Below are 23,208 nucleotides of genomic sequence, written 5' to 3' on the forward strand. Positions count from 1 at the left end.
TTAAGAGACTTCATATTCCCAAGAGATTCTCATTTTCCAAGTACTCCTTGAGTACTGAGTCACATTCTCCATCATAACTTTACGATGGAGATGTGCTTACAAAAAATGAAACACTTCAACTTTTTAGATAATAGTATTTAACGTTATAACAGATGGAAATCAGGTAAAATGAGAATTCACCAAAATTGTATTGCACATCTACTAACCCCCAGGAACATGTTAAGATCTGGGAAGTCAATAGTGATCTAGACATAGTCCTTGCTCTCGAGGATGTATGAGATTTTATCTGAAGTTATATTCTGAAATGGCAGCTTAAAAACACTATTTAGTCTTGATGCAATTCACTTGGCAAGGTCTGAGAAAAAAATCATATTTTCCTCTTTCTTATTCTTTTCCAAGAAATTGTTGAGAAGGGCAAACACGGATAAACAGGTTTTTAAGATAGTTTAAATCCTGATTTAATAGCAGTGTGTGACACGAGACAAGGGAAATTAGAACAAGGTATCTAATCTTGAGGAGTCCCAGTCATCCTCATCTGCAGAATGTGTAAAATCACAGGAGCATTAAATGAAAGAATATGTACATAACTGCTTCTCAATAGAGGACAGCCATTATTATTATCATAATTAAGTTCAATTAACAGTTTTCTTTCACCCCTGCCAGTTATTGAGCCTCTGGTATGAATTAAAAAAATTTAAAATGTTTTACCCAGGGCTAAGTGCTTTACATTTAACAACCACATACGATAAGTTGTAGATTTCATTTCCAGACGTAGGCCAGGCATTCCAAGGCCTGGCTGTAGTTCAGCTGGACCTAGCTAAACTATCTTTGGCAGCCTATCTAGTTAGTTGACTACACCTAAGGCACTGGGAAAAGGGGTGGGAGGGGCCTGTTTTGGTTCCTGTAAAAATCCTTACTCTAGGGCTGGGCCAGAAGCGACGCTAGCCACCTCTATCGAGGAAAGCCATGTTTTCCCACGAAGCTTTGAGAAGTCTAGATGTAGAGCAGGGGAGTGGCAGGCGAGGAGAGGCACAACTAGATCAATACAGCCAGTCCTGGTGATGGAGGAGGTGGAAGCTGGTTGCACAAATCACCCTTTCCTGCCTGCCATTTGAGCAACCTTCAGAATCACAGAAATGGAAAGATCCCTAAAAACCACCTACTTAGGTGAACTGCCTAAATCTTTTTGCAAAATTTGGTGTGTATGCACATTTCTCTGGCTAACGGGTCTATAGCTTTCACCATAATCTCAAAGAAGTGTACGCCTGAAAAATAGAGATTCGCTGATACAGTCCAACTTTCTCACATACAAGATGGAGAAACTGAGGCCCAGAGAGAGGAAAGCAGCTGCCTCAAGTCAAACAACAGGGACATCAAAAGCGAGCATTTCAATTCAACTCCAAGTCCGGCCTCACATTCATGGTCCTGGCCATATCCAACACCTCCTCGCTTCTGTGCAGGACCTGAAAGATGCTAGGAGCAGAGGGCTGGTGTCAGAGCCCGGGAGATGTCGCAGGCGGTCCAGATTCTAGCATCAAGCCAGCCGCTTAGACGGGGCTAGACTGCGATAAAGACTCCAGATCCCGTCCTTACCCCCAGAATTCCGTTGCCTAGGTGATTCCAGGTAGAGGACTAACCACAAGGAAGCCCCGGAGAAATGGAGGCAGGCGGCGACTGCTAAAAATAACGCCTACTCACTCACCTGACAGAGGAGGAAGCAGGCACGCCCCAAACGCGGGTCGGGAGCGAACCACGCGGGAGGGAGCACGGAGAGAAAAGAATAACAGGAAGTGACGTAAGGCGCACGTGCTCCCGAGAGGGAGGGTGCCGGGCGTTTGCCAGGCGCTGCCACCGCCCCGCGCCTGCGCAGCCACCGCCTGCCTAGAAGCCGACTCACTGGGGTGGGAGGAGCATAAGCAGGGGGTGGGGTGCGTGCCGGAGTGACGCAGGCGCAGTGTGAGTTCGGAGGCGCGGGCCAACCCCTCCGCGGGTTTGGTTCCGGGTCAGTCAGGCGCCGCGATCGGGGAAGAGACGATCTGAACTGACGGGACCGGATCACCGGAGCGCCCCAGCCGCGAGGAGGTGAGTGTCCTGACGTGATGGGGAGGGGCCGCGGCACCGCGTCTCGGCCTCCACGCCCGGCCTGGCCGCGGGCGGCTTCTTCTGGGCCCGCCTGCCTCCAGTCGCGTCGTCGCCCGGCGCCGACCGCCTGGGCCGGGCCTGGGCCTCTCCGCGCCCCCTCGTCCACTGCGGCCTGGACCTGCCTGAGCTTCCCTCTCTCCCCTGCCCGCCCTCTTGTCCTCCCGCGGCCCCCGCCCTGTCCCGCTCCTCCGCGGTCTCCCGCCCAGCCGTAGCTTCCCTTTTCGCCTTCCTCGGCCGCCCTTTGCCCCTTCCCGCTCTTTCCCGCTTGCCTCTGAGCCCCATTCTCGTTGGCTACCTCTTCGGCCACACTCCTTTCTCCTCCCGCATCCCTTGAGCCTTGGTCCTACTCCAGCCACTCATTCTGGCCGGGGGACTCTCCTGAGGACGCAGCTTTCCAACTGGAGACCCCGGGCGGGCAGAGCGCCGGGATAGTTCCCTGCTCGGCGTTGTCCCTACTCTCCGTGTCCCCCCAAGTTTTGACCTTTTCCTCTCATCGTATTTAACCGCGACAGGTCCCGATTCTGTGTGAAAAGAATTAACATGGTGTTTCGGCTGTAGTACTGCGAGTGTGAGTGGGTGTGCAGAGAGAGATGTAAATGTGTTTTTTGTCCTGGAAGCCGATTGTTTGAACCCGGTCTTGTTTACGTCTTCGAGAGTTGCTGGGCCGGGTTTTCTTCCCCAGACTCCACGTTTCCTGCTGGTCTGGGAAAGTTTTGAAATCTTTAACATTGTGATGACACGCTTACGCGCGGATCCCTTATTTATCGTTCTCCGGTCTTTTAAGGGTCCTGGAAATGTAGACCTTAGCTTGAGGTTCAAGGAGGTCTTGATTAAAATGGCAAGACGTAAATAAGATTGTGACACATACTATTCGTAGAAAGAGAAAACCAGGAATTTGCCCTATTGATGGAGAAACTTAGAAGAACTTACCTTTTTTGAAAGGTTGGGGAAAATCCGAGGCAAAGTTAAAATTGCCCTGTCTGATTTGACTTAAAACAATACAAAGTAACTTCTAAAAGGCCTTTAAAAATTCTGTCTCTTTGGGGATTAGTTCAACAAGAAGTCACTGCGGTGAAAACGGCTAGAATGTCTCCCACAATTTTGATGTTAATGAAGGACAAACTAATTATATCTGTTGTGTGGAGTGAGTTGTAGAGCTCTTGCTTTGAATGAATGGGAAGCTATGAATACAGAAGAACATAAGCTTTTTGTAATTACAGACATGGCTCTAATCTAGTACTTAAGGCCATGCCTAAGACTCACCTTTGCTGTGGGTTAAAATAACTGAAAAAAAAGGTGAGTAATCAAAATCTTGGAAGTCCGAAAATGTTTACACAGAACTTCATTTCTAAAGCTTTAGTCTGTAGCCGTATTTTTTTTTTTTTGGTCTCTTTTTTTTTAGATGCTAGATCTTTTAGAATGTTAACTAAGTTTGTATTAACATTTAGAGTGGTCAGCAGCCATGCTATTAAGTCAGCACTGTATAATTAAAAGTTACATATGTGGGTGCAAAGCTTAGCACAGTGTTATATTGTCAGCTCCTGGAGGGCAGGAATGAGATTCTACTCCTTACAGAAATGGAGTTCACAGGCTTTGATCTCTAGGATCTAGTGCTACACTCATGGTAGAAATTCTGTAATACATTTGTGGAAGAAACGAATGTCTACCTATAGAATTCAGCAGTGTTTATTTAGATGTGATGCTTACTTAGATATTGACTGATTTCTAGAGAGGCCTAAAGAGGATTGAGGATTGTATGGGGTCTGTGGGTTGGGGAGACTGGCTCAGATGATTTTTTAACTCTTTAAGGGCCGAGCATTTGCCTATCTGGTCATAAGGTAATGGAGAACTATAAATCAAACTTTAATTTAGTTCTGGCAGCAGGAAGAATTTGTTTACAACCTGCAGTAGTACTCGTTTAGAGGCTGTGGAGCTTCAAAATATTAGAATAAATGGTCTTTGCTCCCCTCTACCCCCAGGTATATGGGACATTATTGTTTATTTGAGAGGATCCTGCTCCATAAATTGAATTAGAGACTGATGAAGTGTGGAATAGTACGGATAATGTGTCCTCATGTTCAAGTACTAGTTAAATAAACCAGCAGAATGTGTGTGGAGAGTGTATTTAAATTTTTTGTGTTAAGTTGAGGTGAAAGCTAGCTGAATTCTTTTGAGACTGTTTTCAGTGTTCTTCAGAGAGCTCTGCCTAAAATACCTTAGCTTCTACATATAAATAAATTAATGCATTGCATCTTGATTGCTTGTGTCTTTATTTTGCAATTACGACACTTTGACCTTTGGAATAATAGAGGTCTCACAATTACATCAAACCCACCCCTAAGAAATGAGCAGATACAGAATCAGAGAGGACCCAGGGGTCCAAAGAGAGGCACTGCTCCCTCTGAGAGTGCCACGGGAGTGGGAGGATGGGGTTGGGGGTAATTGCTTAGAAATAAAGAAGTGAAATGAGTCCTCTGCACAAAAATTCTCTATCTTCTATTTTTTGTTTTACTTTTTTGTTCTTTCTGATTCCTTGTGATATGTTTATAGATATTAGTTTGCTTATTTTTTGTTTGGGATTTGGTACTTACTAATTACCCTGAGTGAAAAAATAATTTAGAGACTAAATTCAAGGGTTTATTAACAAACTTCTTTGTTGTGTTCCTTGTCACTTTGGTTAGTCCTTCTTCCCCCTTTCCTTGTTTAAGTAGAAAAATTAGGGTGGGAGAAATGGAAAACTTTGGTTAAACAAACTAGTTAAGAGATCATTTAAAGGTGCATCTATAGAACAGTAATTTTTTTTTCTTTATTTCGTACCTCTTTTGGCTGAAGAAAAATTCTATTTTTTATCTTGTTTGAGTTGCAAGTATAGTTCATTTATTTTCTTTCTTGTTTAATAATTACAGTATTCAAAGTTATGAAAAAACCAATGAATCTTATTGGAAGAGTGTTGAAAAATCAATAATCATTGAAATAAGTTTCTAATTCTGCTTTAACAGTGGTAACATCTTGTTGTCTAAAACATGTATTCATGAATATTGATACCTGGGTCAGGATAACTTTAGAGATACACTGTCATGTGTCATGAAGTTATACTTAATTGGAATTAAGTAGTTAGAGTTGGAATTAGAGTTAGACTAGACAAATATTTGGTATCATTCTAAAGAATCAGAGTGCTCTAGTTTGAGCTTTTTCCTTTTATTTCTGATGTAAAAGTCATTTTGTCCATAGGTTTCTAGACCAACTGAGGAGATTTTTTTCCCCCTGTTAGAAAGTATACTGAAACATAGATGTCAGGTGATCTAGTTTCCACAACTGTGTAGTAGGATATTGGCATCAGGTATTTGGAGAATTTAAATTCTGTCATAATACATATCCATTTTTTGTATCATTTCATTTCTTAAAACCTATAGTGTCCTAATTATCTACACTTAAATTTCCTTTTAGAAATAAAAGTTTGCTTTTTTTTTGCCTTCCAACAGTAATGGTATCAGGAATATGTATTTTTAACAAAAGCTGTGCTTTTGATTGCACCTGTTTTCACTTTGCTCATCTTATTTTTCTTTTTTAGTATTAACTGGAACATCCATAGCAGTGTAAAAACTTTCACAATGAAATCTGAAGCCAAGGATGGAGAGGAGGAGAGTCTACAAACTGCTTTCAAGAAATTAAGAGTGGATGCATCAGGGTAATTAAATGTGTAATATATTATTTAGAATTATTTATTTACTAATTTTAAGTAGTCCCTTTCCCCTAAAGAGTTCTTCCTCTTTTAATATTTCTCATTCTTAGAAGACATAAATGCTGGTAGTGTGACATTCTACTAATTTCTGTACAGTATTGTCTTATTTTAAAAACAAACTCTATTCTGTTAAATTTGAAAAATAGCAGCTCATTTGTACTCCAAGGTTGGGTGTTGTGGGTTTCTTTATCTTTGAGGAGGGGTCCCCTCTTCTCTTTTTAATCAAAGATTATCAAGCAGTGTCCCATCAGGGATTTCCTCATACATCTCAAGGGAATGACAGTGTTTTTCACTAAAAGTGAATTGGCTCAGTAGAAATCTGTGAAGACATTGTCGATTTCATGGTCTGTGATTGCTGAGTCCATCACTATGGAAACCTCTATTCAGTAGGGTTCTGTCACTGAGATCAATAATCTTGGATCCTTTGGTTAAACTAATTAGAGCACCTGCAGACCAGCTGCTGTCTGAATGTTAATATTTTACCGTTTGCAAAATGTTCTGTACAAGACTCTTCTCACCCCAATTCTTTGCTCCAGACCAAAAGAGACCTCAAAATTTTAATGGATATAACAATTTTTCTTTTCATGAATGGAAACCAAACACTGGAGGTGTAGAGTAGAACATTCCACAAGTAATAATAATTGCTAATGTTTATTGCTCACATGCTGTGCCCTCAGCACTGGATTGAGTACTTTGTGCACGTTATTTAATCTTCCAGCTACCTTAGAAGATAGATACTACTGTCATTTCTGTTTATAGATTAAAGCACAAATTAAGTCACTTGCTAAAGGTCAAATTGGTAGGAAGTTGCAGAGCCAGGATATTTGAAACTAGATAATTTCTCTCCAGAACCTGTGCTCTTATCCACTCCTTTATGTGGTACCGTGAAGACAATATGCAGTACCTAGCATAAAGTAAAAATTAAGTAGATGTTGTTACAGCTGTCTGCCTATTGCTAGAATTATTTTTGGCCTACCAAATGGGAAGATTTATGCTCATAGATTTGCACAGATGTTACAGGTGCTTATGTCTGCTTCTGTGATACTCCAAAAAAGTACTTTTCTTCCCAGTGGTTCTCCAATATGGTCATCTTGTCATTTCATATCAGGACTTTGATAAGCCATTTTGGGAAACAGAAACAAAGCACAGAATCAGTTCCAGATTGTAGTCGCAGTGTATTTATTCCTTTGTGATTTCTTGTATAGAAATAATTTTTTTAAATTAAGAGAATACTAGGAATGTATACACACATGTATACATACAAATCTCTCAGTGTGTAAGCTTATATGAGTAACTCTTGATACACAGACTTCTTTCCTGATGTTTTAAGAAGTTAAAATATAAAATTAAGCCATTTTAGTGTCCCTAAAAACTACTTGGAACATAAAAAAAATCTTTCAAAGTATCTGTACAATATATGATCAAAAATTATATATTTGTAGCTGTAAGCTACCTTGAGTAAAATTACAGAAAGAGAAGGAACAGTAGAGAACATTTTAGAAAACCAAATAAGAGTACAAGGGGTGAGTCATTAGCATGACTAAGCAGAATAAGACTCGTATAGAGTAGCATACATTTCTAGTTGTTTCATATTGTTGCCAGTTTAAAAATGGGACATCTGAGGGACTGACTCATAAACTAACCAAGCTTTGTCAGGAATTTAGTGTCATCCTGTTCAACAGGTTTTTGATTCCTAATGGTATTTATCTTACCAGGACAAATCTGTATATATTTATTATAAAGCAACAATCCTTTTTATCTGACTATAAAATAATACAATAGAAATAATAAAATAACAGAAAACTTTCTGAAAGCAAAAAAAGATGAGAAAGAATTACAATTTACCATAACTGCTATTAACATCTAAACCATCTGTACCTGATACCCTATACTTTTTTTTACATAGTTGATATCATAATGTATGTAGAGGTATTTATGCTTTTTTCTTCGAATATTATTTAATATAAGCATTCTCCCATATCATTAAAAGTTCTTTGTATACTTAATTTTTAACAAATTCCTAATATTCCATTGTATAGATATGCCATAATTTATATAATACAGTATTTTTCTATTGTTGGATATTTAGGTTATTCCCAGTTACTTTTTGTGTTTCAGTGAGCATCTTTTTACTTAAGTAGATTTAATGTCTCTTTCTAAAGGATTTTGTCAATACCATGGCATGTATAGTAGGTGTCCTGCGTTATGTATTGAAAATGTCTGGAAGGATTTACACCAAAATGTTAAATGTTGACAGTCTCTGGGTTGTGAGATTGTAGATGATTCTCTTTTTCTCTCTTAAATTTTTTCATGTTTTTTACTGGGAATCCATATTACCTGTGTAATTTTAAACCACAAAGATTTCATTCAGTAATATTTCATGTTTATTAGATGTAAAAATTAGAATATTTTTTAAAGTTGTATAATAATTGAAAATGTATTCATTCATTTTTAAGTTAGATTGAGTCTCCTAAAGCTTCCATACTTAGTTCTCGTGGCTCTGGTTTGCCTGCATAAAATAAACCGTCAGTGTTAGCATTCTCAAGGCCTGATCTGCCCCAGAGAAACAGCCTAAAAGTCTGTTTATATCCTGCTGCTAGTTATACTTACAGATCATCTTTGGCTTACGCTTTTGCAACCATGGGCTTTTAGGGATCCTTCAAATTTGGTTTTGGAGGAAAATTTACACTAAGTGCTGAGCAATTTTTGAGAAACCCAAACTAGAAAGAAAATTAAGGAATCGATAATAGTTTTATTTGAGTTGGTGAGAGCAATAAGTTCTCTTCATTTTACAATTTTCTATAGCAATAAACTTTGTTCTTGTCTTCAGGTCCATAGCATCTCTGTCGGTTGGAGACGGCACAAGTGTCAGAGCATCAGTCAGAACAGCAACAGATGATACCAAACCTAAAACCACATGTGCATCTAAAGACAGTTGGCATGGGTAAGAGCTTTTTATTGAGATGATTTTTATCCCAATACCTTAAAATATTATTGAATTTTCTTTCCTGAGTGTCGAGGAAAGAATAGGTTACGACATAAAACCTAAGACCCAACTATCAAGAGAAGGACCCATTCTTCTCAGTTGTGAGTTTACTGAGACTTTCTGTTTGGCCTGGTCCAAAGTCAGTTTTTTTTTTTTTTTTTTTAAGACAAAGTCTCACTCTGTTCCCCGGGCTAGAGTGCTGTGGCGTCAGCCTAGCTCACAGCAACCTCAAACTCCTGGGCTCAAGCGATCCTTCTGCCTCAGCCTCCCAAGTAGCTGGGACTACAGGTGTGCGCCACCATGCCCGGGTAATTTTTTTTGTGTATATATTTTAGTTGTTTAGCTAATTTCTTTCTATTTTTGATAGAGACAGAGTCTCGCTTTTGCTCAGGCTGGTCTCAAACTCCTGAGCTCAAACAATCCTTCCGCCTTGGCCTCCCAGAGTGCTAGGATTACAGGCGTGAGCCACTGCGCCTGGCCATCAAAGTCAGTTTTTATAAATTTTCTACATGTGTTTGAGAAGAATGGGTTCTTGGATTCTATGGTCCATTAAATCAGGCTTTTAAATATGATATTTGAATCTTTTCTCAATTTTTTTGTCAGCTTGACCTGTCAGTAATTGAGATGGTGAAATAATCTCCATGGGAGTGAATTTGTATGTCTTATATTTTTTGTATTTTATATTTAAGTTTTATATTTTTGCTTTATATATTTCGAGGCTATTTTGTTAGGTTCATACAGCCTAGGTTCATTCAAGTTTAGAATGTTTTCCTCCTGGTGAATTGAAACTTACACTATATAGTGACATTCTTAATCCCTCATATTGGCTTTTGTCTTAATGTCTACTTTGTCTGGAATTAATATAGCTAATCCAGTTTTCTTTTAGTTAGTGTTTGCCTGGTGTATCATTTTCTGTTTTTTTCCAACCATTCTGTGTTCTTAAGTTTTAGATAGTCTCGTGAAAATAACATACGGCTAGGTTTTATTGTGTTCTGTTTTATTCAGTCTGTTCAGCTTTTTAACTGCTGAATTGAGTGCATTTACTTTTATTTTGATTATTGATATATTTGGACTTGATTCTGCCATTTTGCTTTATATTATTTGTGCTTTTTCCTATTTTTTTTCCTGTCTACTTTTCCTTTTTCCCCAGGAATTAAAAAAATTTTTTTTTAATTTAAAAATTTGTTTTAAAAATGGCTTGACAGGATTTTGTTTTTTTCCCCTCTACTTATTTGGAAATTGTACACTTGTTTCTATTCTTTTAGTAGTTAGCCTTGATTTTACCATGCAGGCTTTTAACAGAGACAAAAATCAGTAGTTGTTTTTTCTTTCCTTGGAGACTATCTCGCTCTGTTGCCTGGGCTAGAGTGCAGTGGCTTCATCACAGCTCACTGCAACCTCAAACTTCTGGGCTCAAGCGATTCTCCTGCCTCAGCCTACTGAGTAGCTGGGGCTGTAGGTGGGTGCCGCCACGCCTGGCTAATTTTTCTATTTGTTGTGTAGCGGAGGCAGTTAGCCAAATTAATAGTATTTTAACGCTACTTGTTAGAATCCTTTTACTCTGACTTCCTGACTTCCATGATGATATAGTTACCCAATATTTAATTTTGTTACTTCTTTTAATCTCATAAGCTAAGTTTTGTTATTATTAAACAGACAATGTTTAGACTTTACTACTTGTTCACAGTTACTTTGTTCACCATTTTTGCACCCCAGACTTTCCATATAGGATCACCTACTTCCTTCATAGTTTCTTTAGTAAAGGCTTGTTATTACTAAATAGGGCTTCTGCATTATATAACTCCACATAGAATACATTTGAATGGTGCCTCCTGGAGTTATTTATGTCCTATTGGTAAATATACAATTGTCCCTCTGCATCCTTGGGGATTGGATTGGTTCCAGGACTACCCCACCTTTGCCACAATCTGAGGATGTTCAAGTCTCTTATACCAGAGGGCATGATATTTGCATATAACTTACCTACATCCTCCTGTATACTTTAAATCATCTCTGTGTTACTTATAATACCTAATACGATACCTACCATCATTTCATTCATGCAGATTCAATGTAGTACTTGGTGCACGGCAAATTCAAATTTTGCTTTTTGGAACTTTGTGGAAATTTTTTTCCCCCCAGAATATTTTTGACTGGGGTTAGTTGAATCAACAGATGTAGAACCCATGGACACGTGGGGCCGATTGCACTTTGCTTTGATTTATCTGAAAATATCTTTATTTCATTCTTGTTTTTGAAAGATTTGATATACCTGAAGTCATATTTATAGGTTGGCAGTTATTTTTTCTTAGCACTTGAAGGTACAATTCATTGTCTTCTGGCTTTGTCATGTTGATATTGAAAGCCTACTTTCAATCTAATTGTTGTTCTTTTAGAAATAATCTGATTAGCCTCTGGCTGCGTTTAAGATATTCCTGTGATTTTGCTGTTGTACAGTTTTGCTACAGTGTGTCTAGACGTGGATTTGTTTTTCTCTTACTCCAGTGTTCTTCCTGTATTTATAGATTCTCTTCTTTCATCAGTCAGAAAATTTCTCAGTCATTAGCTCTTCAAAAAACACTGTCCTCCCTTCTCTGTATTCATTCCTTCAGAGACCACAGACTTGTTCTGTCTTCCATCTCTCTTAACTTTTACGTTTTTTCCAAATCCTTGTCTCTGTATTGCCTCTTAGCAAACTTTTTTTGTTAAGTGCCATGTAGTAAATATTTTAGCTTTTGGAGGCCAAGAGGCCAAATCCAAGGATATTAGGTAAGTAGTTATATAAGAGAGAAAACTTTTACCCTACCCTGTTTCCCTGGGGTTAGGCCATTCTGGCTGGTGAACACTGTGTTCACTTGCTGAGTCAGTCCCAGAATGAAATGAGCAGCCTGAGGGGAGGGCTTGGAGGAGTGGTTGGGTAAGGGGCAGCACCAGGATCAGTTTCACTCTGTCCCAGTGACACCCAGATCCCACCATGCTCTTCTCTTTTCTTCTCCAGATATCCTAGCACCAGTTGAGTCTCAAATTGAGATTCAGTTGCTCAGTGCTCAGCAGTTGACAATAGCAGAGACCCAACATGTAGATGGTAGCCAGTGTGGGTCCTGGACAGTGATGCAACATGTCCACTGACCAGGAAGGCAGGCAGGGAGAACAGAGACCAGGGTGGGGGAACACCCCAGTCTGGTCTCTGTGGCTCACAGTGCTAGCCCACTGGAGCAGTGTCCATAGGCTGTACAAAAACATCTAGGGGGCCAGATTTGACCCATAGCCTGCAATTTGCTGACCTCTGTTGTAAATAATTTAAATTTATCTTCCAGTTCAGCAATTCATTCTTCAGCTTTGTGTATAGTAGCCGCCTCTTATCCATGGGGGATACATTCTAAGACTTCCAGTGGATACCCGAAACTGCAGATAGTACTGAACCCATTGCTGTCAGTCAGAACATGTTTCTATTCATGTCTTCCTTCCACAAATTTGGTGCCTTTTTCATTGTAACTGAGCACCTATCATGCACTATGGCTCTAACTTTAGCAGTTTGAGGTGCAACAGCAAAATGCTCAAAAATTTCTTTTTCCTTCACAATTTCATGAACAGAAGATTCATTTTACTGTAGATCTTAGCAACCTCAGCGTATGATGTTTTTTTTTTCCTTATTAAGTCAAGAACTCTCATCTTTTCACTTAAAGGAAATTGTCTTTTTCTGTTGCTGTAATTGAGTACCTGAGACTGGGTACTTTTTAAAAAAAAGAAATTTATTACTTACAGTTCTGGAGCTGGGAAGTCCAAGAGCATGGTGCCAGTGTCGAGTGAGCGCCTTCTTGCTGTGTCATAACATGGTGAAGGGCATCACGTGGCAAGGGGGCTCACAAGAGATGGCCAAACTAGCTTTTATAACAGACCCACTCTCAGGATAACTGAACCCCTCCCTCTGTAACCCTAATTGATTCATGAAGGCAGAGCCCTTATCACCCAATCACCTCCCAAGGGTCCCATCTCTCAACACTGCTGCATTGGGAACCAAGTTTCCAACACATAAACTTTTAGGGGACACATTCAAACCATAGCAGAAGCACTTTACAACTTCTCTTTGGCATATCTGAATTGCCAGCATTGCCGCCACTCTTGCACTTCGGGGCCATTGTTGAGTAAAGTAAGGGTTTCTTGAATACAAGCACTGCGACACTGTAACAGTTGATCTGATAACCAGGACAGCTACTGAGTGACGAATGGGCAGGTAATGTATACAGTGGGGAGACACGGGACAGAGGGATGATTCTCACCCCAGATGGTATGGAGTGGGACATCGCAAAGTTTCATGACACTACTCAGAATGGTGTGCAATTTAAAACTTATGAATTGTTTATTTCTGGGATATTCCATTTAATATTTTTGGACCACAGTTGATGGGTACCTGAAACTCTGGAAAGTGAAAGCACAAATAAGAGGGGCTACTGTGTTCTGCTATTTAGGCTACCCATTTAGTTTAATTACAAATATAAAATGTTTTATTTCTTGGAGTCCTGTTTGATTCTTTTGTCTAATTTGCTTGGTGGTTTTGAGTCTCTATTTTTTCTTTGTTCTATTCTTTCATTTACTTAAATGTTTTATAAATAGCTATGTAGTATGTCCAGTATCTGAAAACCTCAGTGATTCCAAAGGTTTGTTTTTTTGTCAGCTGTTACCAGTGGTAGAAACAAATCATAAATCTGCTGCTCTATTTAAATATAGTAGTGGCGCAGTGGCGATTTGTAGCCTTAGCCTCATGGTGGTACTGAAGCAGCTACATTCACATTTAGGGCACAACTTTTATGCTTTACAGCATCAGTTTAAGTTGTCTTTGTGAGGTGATTCCCCCAAACCCACTGTTACGGTTCCCAAGCCTAGGGTTGGGACAGGGCAGGTGTTCTGCACCGTTTATCCCAAGTGAGTCAATTAAAAACTACCCTTATTTCACCTATTTCTGTAGCTTGCTAATACGAAGATGTTGAAGTTTTTGAGACAAAGACTTAGGCAGCTTGAATATGGAAGCAGATACATCTCTTGGGGGAAATTTCTCTTGGGGAAAATTTATGACCTTAGACTGAAATCTGAGAGGAGGTAAGTTTCCAGTTCTTCTAAAGTTCTGTTTAAGAGGGCTCTGTATCCCAACATCTTCTTGTATATTTTTTTCCCCTTAGGTCTACAAGGAAGTCTTCACGAGGAGCAGTGAGAACTCAGCGTCGTCGACGTTCTAAGTCTCCTGTCCTTCATCCTCCAAAGTTTATACATTGCAGTACAATAGCATCTTCTTCCAGCAGCCAACTCAAGCACAAAAGCCAGACTGACTCCCCTGATGGCAGCAGTGGGCTGGGAATTTCAGCTCCTAAAGAGTTCAGTGCAGGAGAAAGCTCCACTTCTCTTGATGCTAATCACACAGGGGCAGTCATTGAGCCTTTGAGAACTTCGGTTCCAAGGCTCCCATCAGAGAGTAAGAAAGAAGACTCCTCTGACACTACCCAAGTCTCCCAAGCAAGTCTCAAAGCCAATGATCTCTCTGACTTTCGATCCGTTTCCAAGCTAAACCAGGGCAAGCCATGTGCATGCATAGGCAAGGAATGCCAGTGTAAGAGATGGCATGATATGGAAGTGTATTCCTTTTCAGGCCTGCAGAATGTCCCTCCCCTGGCTCCAGAACGAAGATCAACTCTTGAGGACTACTCTCAGTCACTGCACACCAGAACTCTGTCTGGCTCTCCCCGCTCCTGTTCTGAGCAAGCTCGAGTCTATGTGGATGATGTGACCATTGAGGACCTATCAGGCTACATGGAGTATTACTTGTATATTCCCAAGAAAATGTCCCACATGGCAGAAATGATGTACACCTGATAGCAAGAAGCTAATTCATGTGCTTTAAACCAATGAAGGGTTATCAAAGAGATTTAGTTAACGGTAGACCTTGCGGCCACTTTTATGTGAGAAGACATCTTTCTGCTCACTGTGCTTGCAATAAAAACTTTTCTTGGCATCTCAGTTAATCTTATCTTCGTTCTTTAAACTTAACTGAGTTCTTACAATACCCATCAAGGCAAGCAGATGAAAGGAAAATGCCTCTCATTTAGAAATGTTCCCGGGGGATGAAGAAACGATAATTACTTGAGACTGACGGCAGTGGGTATATAGTAAACACGTTTGTGAAACAGTGCATTTTTCAGATCTGCTCAAGATTCGGTAGCCAAGGAAAATCAAATGCGGTTTTCTTACTATATTGAACATTTGTTATGCTGTAGTTGCCAGCCCAGAATATTAGAAGTTATAAGACTGATTTAAACCATCTCTGATTTAACACAAGATTTATTGTATCTATAAAGGTTTTTTATGTTATTGTTGAGCCAGAGATCTAAGGTTTAGATTCAATTTGAATAAACTAGCTGGCCTGCCCTGTATTGTTTGAGAGTTATTAACCATCACTAAACAACCCCCTGCTGATGCTATTCATTCCAAGGCGTGTTACGTGAAGTTTCTCAAGCAGCTTGAAGTGGGCTGCTTCAGTTGGAGGGAGGGGATGTAATATTTGAAGCTAGTAAGTATCTTTCCCACCTCTGGCATTTTTATATATGGCATATTTTTTTGTAATCAGTTATAATATAGGTCTCATACTTCAGTTTCAAATGTTCTAGATGGTTATTAGCTCTTTGAACTGCCCTCTCATTCCCAATAACCCGCAGAGAAAATTTTGTACATTTCTGGTCTGCCAGCCCAAAATCCCCCCAAAAGTTTGGTTTAAAAAAAAAAAAAAGTGTCCTCAGTTTCAACTAGAGGATGAATCCTCATCTTTTTCAGGTATCTTCAAAATGAATTTTGTATGTGCCACGTAGCTTATATTTTAATTCAGACCATCACGTACTCATCAAATTTAGTGACAATGTCTAGCCATGTTAACGTAACGTTAACAGAAAGTTTGTTCTATTTATAGTTTAACACCCCACTGGCTATACGGCTGATTCATGACAGTGGGCTTCACAAATAGGTGATTTATACTTGGGAGAGGTGGGAGGGGTATTTTCTAGAAAAGCTCTGAACTTGCTGAAGTAGTGGGAGTCCCCTGCTAGTTACTAGCTTAGTGTAGGTTTAGTAACACATGTGAAGGCTGTTACATGAGGGAGCAAAATGCCTTATCACATCACTAGAAGCTGTAACGTAAGTTCTCACACAGAAGGTACACTAGCATATCTAAGGCACCAATTCTCAAACTTTTTGGTCTCCTTTACACTGACAAATTCAGGACCCCAAAGAGGTTTTATTTATGTGGGTTATAACTCAATATTTAACATATCAGAAATTAAGAAATTCTAAAACTACTTTGTTTAAAAATAACCCATTACAAACCAACATAAATAACATTTTTAAATGACAAATTTTCCAAAACAAAAAATATTAGAAGAGTGGCATTGTTCTACCTTTTTGCAAATCTCTTTAATGTTTGGCTTTACAGAAGACATTCTCATATATGCTCCTGCATTTAATCTCTCCGGGTATCACATACTGTGTGGTCTCCAGCAAACTCTTGTACACTTGTGAGAATGAGTATGAAAAAGGCAAGTACGGGTTGAGTATCCCTTATAGGAAATGCTTGGGACCAGAAATGTCTCAGATTTCTTTCAGATTTTAGAATATTTGCACTACATACTTGGTGGTTCAGCATCCCTAATCCTAAAATCTGAAATGCTTCAGTGTGCATGTCCTTTGAGCCTCATGTTGACACTCAAAAAGACTTTGGATTTTTTTATCAGGGATACTCAACCTGTAATGTCTTAGTACCAGGAAAATTGTTTTGACCTCTCAGTTTCCCTAGGATAGCAGGAACTCCCGGGGATTCCCACACCACACTTTGAGAACCACTAATCTAAGCTATTTAAGCTTCTGGTTGTAAAGGTACCACCCCATCCTCACCTTCACAACCAGTGTTTTGCCTCACCCTTTTCACTGGAGGGTAATGGAGCTATTGTTGCTAAACAGTGAGCTACTTAATTCAAATTCATGTTAAGTGGGCTTAACATGGTAGCATTAAGATTAGTTCTTAAACCTTTTAAGTCCTTTTCAGTTTGCTTTTCAAGCCAGTGGTCTGATTATTTACTCAATGCTGTTATATTAACCCAGCAGTCACTAGAGAATGAAGAATGATACATATTCCTTTCATACAAAGTTGTTAGAAGGGGTGTAAGGATTGAAAAGGACAAAGTTCCAATGACCTAGTAACTTGACGAAATTCAACTTGGATGAAAGTTTAGGCATTCCAGATTTGTGGGAGTTAGTTGTAAGTTACCTACGTCTCATCAAAATCTTCCTGAAAACATGAATCTTGAAGTTAAAAATTACTCTGCTCAGATCCAATTGGACCAACTTTAATATTAGTGTCCCTCCTTGGAACATTAGACTTTCATTTGTGGATGTGACTTACTGAACTAATCTTTCTGTGATGCATCCTGGACAATGAGTTCAGTTCGTGAATTGAGGGATTGTTTCGGTTTTACTTGATGTTCTGGAAAAGTAGCATTCTGATTTCCACATGCCTTCATTTAACAACTTTTCATTGAACATTCATTCATTCAACAAATATATATCAAGTGTCTACAACACCAGGTACACTGTACTAGGTGCTGGGACTAGAACCGTAAGCAGAGCAATATCATTGTCCTCAGTGGAGAAAGATGATGAACATATAAGTGGTACGGAAAGAAAGGATTAGGAGACATGAAGGGCCAGGGTAGGGGAAGGGGGGTGCTATTTTATTTGGGGCGGTCAGAGAGGCTTCTGTGATAAGGTGACAGATCTGAAGGAAGTGGAGTGAGCCTCGGGATTTGAGGGAAGAACATTCTTGGCAGAGGAAATAATCAATGTGCCTTGAGCAGGTGGGGTCAGAGAGATGAAGTGGGGCCAGATTGTGGAGGTCCTGATAGGCCATTTTCAAGGCTTTGGCTCCTAGTCTGAGTGAGCTAGGGAGCCACTGGGGGGTTTGGAGCGGAGGAGAGATACATGGTGAGACTTACACTTTTTTTTTTTTTTTTTTTTGAGACAGGGTCTCACTCTGTTGCCCTGGCTAGAGTACAGTGGCATCGTCATAGCTCACTGCAACTTCAAACTCCGGGCTCAAGCCATCCTCTTGCCTCAGCCTCTCGAGTAGCTGGGAGTATAGGGGTGCATGTGCCACCACACCTGGCTAACAGACTTACTTTTTAAAAGAGCACTGGCTGCTACGTGCAGACTAAGGGAAGGCAAGGAGGGCAGTTAGGAGGCTCTTGCAGTAAATCAGGCAATGGGTTTGGTGGCTTGGACACTTGGCAGTTCAGGAGACAGGGTGTGCCCTGGAATTATTTTGAAGGGATTTGCTAATGCACCGGATATAGGGTGTGAGAGAAAGACATTAAGGATGACTCCAAAGGTGTTAATAAGTTGGGAGTCAGCTGGAGGAGCAGATTCGGAAGGGGAAATTGGGAGTTTGGTTTATTCTTGTCAAGTCTGAGGTGGTTATGAGATATATAGAAATGTGAGTAGGTGGTTGGATAAATGAAGATCAGGCTGGAGATGCAAATTTAGGAGCTATCAGTTATTCAAAGCCATGTGACTGGAAGAGATCACCTAGGAAATGAATGTAGAGGGAGAAGTCAGAGGACTAAGCTCTGGGACATTTCCAAGGAGCAGAGGTCAGAGGAATGAGGAGGAACCAGTAAGTCAGGAGCAGAACCAAGAGGAGGATTCTAGAAGTCAATTGAAAAAGCATTTTAAGAAGGGAGTCACCAGCTGCCAAATGGTGCTAAGGACAGCTGAGGAGCACCCACCGCGTGCAGGCCCCAGGTATGCACAGGTGCACCAGGGTGTCTGCCGTATAGGTGTTCATTTTTTTGGTTTTTTGGTTTTTTTTTTGGAGACAGAGTCTCACTTTGTTGACCGGGCTAGAGTGAGTGCCATGGCGTCAGCCTAGCTCACAGCAACCTCAAACTCCTGGGCTCGAGCAATCCTTCTGCCTCAGCCTCCCGAGTAGCTGGGACTACAGGCATGTGCCACCATGCCCGGCTAATTTTTTCTATATATATATTTTTAGTTGTCAGATAATTTATTTCTATTTATAGTAGAGACGGGGTCTCGCTCTTGCTCAGGCTGGTCTCGAACTCCTGACCTCGAGCGATCCACCCGCCTCGGCCTCCCAGAGGGCTGGGATTACAGGCGTGAGCCACCGCACCTGGCTTTTGGTTTGGTTTTGTTTATGGTTTCTAACAACCCCCAGTTTGGGGGAGGAGCCAGCACGTGGGAACAGTACCTGACCCAGCCAGGAATCTTGTCTGGAAGGCTTCCAGGCAGGGCAGGCTTCCTCAGCTGAGCCTTCAGTGGCCGAGAGGAGCTCGCCTGGGTTTCTGTGCAGTCTTTCTGCTCTGGATTTTTGGTTCTCGCCTCTAGGCGCCCTGAGAAGCAGCCAAGCTTGAGAAATTGAGAAAGTAATAGAGGGAGGACGTGATCAAAGAACAGAACCAAAGAAAAGACCTGGGAAGAGGAGAGAATGGGATAGCCACCTTTAAAAACAGTTTAAAATTCGTTTCAAGTTTAAATTCCACTTGGTTTGAGAACTTAGTTTTCCTGAGGGCAATCTGTTGCAATGCATACATGGCCACAAGAGGTCTCCCTTTTCCTGAAATGCACTGGTTTAAAGGGAGGGACAAAAAAGTAGCAGCTTGTCAGAGAGTTCCACACGGGGCAGGTAGGGCCAGTACCGAATTCCGCAAAGAATTTTACTTAAACTTTCATAAAATCAAAGTGTCCCTCTACCAGTAACTTAGTTTAGCAGTCTAAAAAAAAAAGACAAGCCACGGGGTACTGTGGAGTAAATGTGTATTGAGAACAGTAAGGAGTATTTTAATGTCAAGGTCTCTAATTTAGGAGAGGTTCTCTCTTTGGTGATTATTTTATTAAGCATGACGGTATGAAAAGAAATTTATTATGTGAGAATAATATTAGTAACAGCTAACATTTATTAGGTGTTTAATGTGTTCTAAGTCTTTTTACAGTATTAACTAACTCATGTAATCCTTACCTACCCATGTAAGACAGGTACAACTATCCTTAATACCAATAATAACCCTTTGAGGTAGGTACTTTTATAGATGAGAAATTTGCAGCTTAGAGAAATTAACAATTGGTCCAAGGTCACACAGCTTGTTAGGGGCAGAACTAGGATTCGAACACATAGCTAACTCCAAAACTACCCATCCCACACAGCCTACAGTTAAGTAAGAGAATTCATGAATTTATACATGTTATTAAGAAACAGTTTCTTGATTTGAAAACTTACAGTGGTTTTTAACCAGAGATGAGAATCAGATCCAGTGGGGAGCTTTTTAAAACAATGCAACTGCCCGAGTCTTCTCCCAGGACAAGGTATTCTATAGGTCTGGGGTGGGCTCTGGGATCTGTTTACGTTTTTACGTTCTACAGCTGATTCTTAGGTGTACCCACCCCTGGTAGAGAACCACCATTGGCAGCTGCTATGATGACCAGTAGATAAATTTATGTAGGTGGAACAGCTTACTAAGACACGGAAATGGCCACTTAGCCTTAGAACAGGATTACGGCGATTTACCCGGCATTTAATGATAGGGGGTAGTGAACTCAGGTGAGTCAAACTCTCTAGCTTCCAGTTTGTGATGCTCTTTCCTCTTCCTTTGACACCAGAGCTGGAGAGAGACTTGTGATTCTTCAAAGACTGTGGTGACAAGTGGTAAAAGCAGAATGATCTGGGGTAGCGTTGAGGTGTTCTTAGAAGAGAATTGTGCAAGCAGGCTGTCAGTTGACCTGGCCGGGGTATGAGTCCAGCTACCCAGATGATAGTCTTTATGCACTGCTATTTGCTGCCTGTCGGCTTGGCAAACAGTGACAGTGAGCTCAAGAGGCTGGGTGTTTCTACCTGGTGGCAAAATGTAGACACAGAAGGGACTCTCTAAGGTCCAGGGCTGTGAACAAAGACAGAATCCAGTCATGAGAACAGGTAATGAGCTGGGAGGAAAAGAGAGAACACTTTCTACCCATTTCTGAAACAAGAGCAAAACTTCTGCAGTGACTTTAAGTGGCCTCAGTCATCATGGGATTTGGAAATGTCAGATAAGTTTAAAGGCAGATAATAGTCTAATTTTCTCTACTGCCTTCTGTGCTTGATTTTAGGTGATTTCTCTGCCTGACCCTCAGCACGCACCCCTCCCCCCACGCCCCCCCCAGCTTCCTATTCTGGGTGGCTCTTACCTTTCCCAGAATTGCTCTATACTCCTGTTAACCCCGGCTCGGCTGGGATCTACAGTCACTGGCCAGGCACCAGGTTCTTGTCATGGAGACTTATTTGTTCTTTTTCCTGGAGTTTGGTGGGAACCTGAGTGCTGGGAATCCACCCAGGCTCTTCGTTCTTGACCCTGCCCCAAGAGCGTTCGGAAGTCTGGCCTCACAGGCTTTCAGGACACTAGAGCAAAAGAGAGCTTGGAAAAGGAAATAATAAAAAAAAAATTATGATCCCTGAGTATTTCTGAGAGGACCTCGTTCCAACACACCCCACGGCCCTGTGTCTTGGAGACAGAGCCAGGAGGGCGGGCTTCTCTCCCTTCGGAGGGTCCTCCCAGCCTTCCTGGGGTGGAGGGAATTTGGGGTTGTGCGTGAGCGCTGGACTCATACTTGGGGTACCTTCCAGACTGTGTCCAGAACTCACCTCTTTTTCTGAGTTCTCTCCTCCGCTTTCAAAAGCACATGTGAAACCGTCCCGTTCCTTTCTCTTTAGGTCACTGGATTCCTTTGACGGGGCTGGCAGTGGCGCTGTAGCCCCAGGTCCTGTCGGGGCATGTGAGTGGCGGTGGGGCTGAGATTTGCCAACCTCTCCGCTCGGGGGGATTTTCAGTGTTCCAGGACGGGGTGTTCTGCGAGTCTTCCTCTCTCCACCCTCCGCTGACTCTGTGTCCTCCCTGCCCGCAGACCCCGGGGACTCAGGGTGGAAGGGAGCTCTCACCCCAGGGAAGAAGAGACACCAAGTCCCCCGGGGCTGCCTGCACGTAGCCCTCAGCCTCCTTCCTCATCTCTCCGGCCCCCGCCCGGGCCAGCAGCTCGGCCGGTTTGAAATACCCCTCCTTCCCGCTTTGAAGGAGGCCGGGCTGGCCGGGGGGTTATTTTGGGAGCAGCTTCTGAGATCCAATGGCCTTGTTAGGGCAACGCTGACCTTTCCGTCCCGGGAGGAGGGCAGGGTTGGGGAGGGGGCGGGGCGGCGGCCGAGCCACACGCAGCCCCGCACACCCCCCGCTGGAGAAGGGGGCCAGCCTGGCGCGGGGGCCAGCAGGGGAGCTTCCCCGCTTCGAAGCAGGCGGGACCCCTTGCTTCTTAAAGGGATCACACCGTTTGGCCTCGGACTCCATGGAAGCCAGACGCGGGACGCTTTGCGGGGACTTGGAGTCTTTCCTCTCCGCCCCCTTCCCCGCGGGCGGCCACGCTCGGGCCGACTGAGGGGGGCTCCTGGCATGGCACTGACCAGTCGCCCCGGTGCTGACTTGGCTCCTGGGCTCGGTCGGCCTCTGCTGGCATCCTCCTGCTTCCCCCGTCCCGGGGCGGGGTGGTGAGTCGGGGGCCCGGCCCCGAGGTGCCCTCTGCACCCAGGCTGGAGGACAGGGAGGCCGTCAGGGGCTATGATGAGATGAGCGGGGGCCGCTTCGACTTTGACGATGGCGGGGCGTACTGCGGGGGCTGGGAGGGGGGCAAGGCCCACGGGCACGGCCTGTGCACCGGCCCCAAGGGCCAGGGCGAATACTCGGGCTCCTGGAACTTTGGCTTTGAAGTGGCAGGCGTCTATACCTGGCCCAGCGGAAACACCTTTGAGGGCTACTGGAGCCAGGGCAAACGGCATGGGCTGGGCATAGAGACCAAGGGGCGCTGGCTCTACAAGGGCGAGTGGACACACGGCTTCAAGGGACGCTATGGCATCCGGCAGAGCACCAGCAGCGGTGCCAAGTATGAGGGCACTTGGAACAATGGCCTGCAGGATGGCTATGGCACCGAGACCTACGCAGATGGAGGTGAGCCAGCCTGGGACTTGTGGGGTGGGGTGGGGCCAGAGAGGGTGGGGAGCACTGGCTGAGGGCAGGAAGGCTGGGGGGCAGCTGGCGCAATCCAATGGGCTGGGGTGTGATTTGCTGTGTGGCTTCGGGCAAGCTGCTCCACCTTTCTGAACATCTGTTTTCTTGTAGTAAAAGTGGGGCCAATAAAGAGGTTACTGAGAGGATTGGCAGGAGTGCTTGGTACAAGGCCTGCCATATAAATGCACAGTCCAAACGCACTCAACAAAATG

General features: G+C 42.5%; 2 protein-coding genes and 1 long non-coding RNA gene across 3 annotated transcripts in view; 2 read left to right on the top strand and 1 right to left on the bottom strand.

Moving 5' to 3' along the window:
* Positions 1–1,842: 1,842 nt before the first annotated feature.
* OSER1 (oxidative stress responsive serine rich 1) lies at positions 1,843–14,879 on the top strand. The gene is made up of 4 exons (XM_045529183.1): positions 1,843–2,082; positions 5,714–5,830; positions 8,715–8,828; positions 14,048–14,879. Exons 2-4 carry the CDS (start codon positions 5,754–5,756, stop codon positions 14,733–14,735), a joined length of 879 nt encoding a protein of 292 aa, XP_045385139.1. The 5' UTR covers positions 1,843–2,082; positions 5,714–5,753; the 3' UTR covers positions 14,736–14,879.
* A 4,523-nt stretch (positions 14,880–19,402) lies between these two features.
* On the bottom strand, positions 19,403–22,002 carry LOC123622654. The gene is made up of 3 exons (XR_006729571.1): positions 21,589–22,002; positions 21,135–21,361; positions 19,403–20,848 (listed from the first exon to the last, which is right to left on the bottom strand). It is a non-coding gene; the product is annotated as an uncharacterized LOC123622654 (long non-coding RNA).
* The window catches only part of JPH2 (junctophilin 2), a 73,125-nt gene continuing 71,588 nt past the window's right edge, over positions 21,672–23,208 (top strand). The window contains exon 1 of the mRNA XM_045529185.1: positions 21,672–22,936. Coding sequence (XP_045385141.1) covers positions 22,558–22,936 — 379 coding nt within the window. The 5' untranslated portion in view covers positions 21,672–22,557. The remainder of the gene's footprint in view (positions 22,937–23,208) is intronic.

The sequence above is a fragment of the Lemur catta genome, chromosome 17, assembly GCF_020740605.2.
Source record: "Lemur catta isolate mLemCat1 chromosome 17, mLemCat1.pri, whole genome shotgun sequence".
Taxonomy (NCBI): domain Eukaryota; kingdom Metazoa; phylum Chordata; class Mammalia; order Primates; family Lemuridae; genus Lemur; species Lemur catta.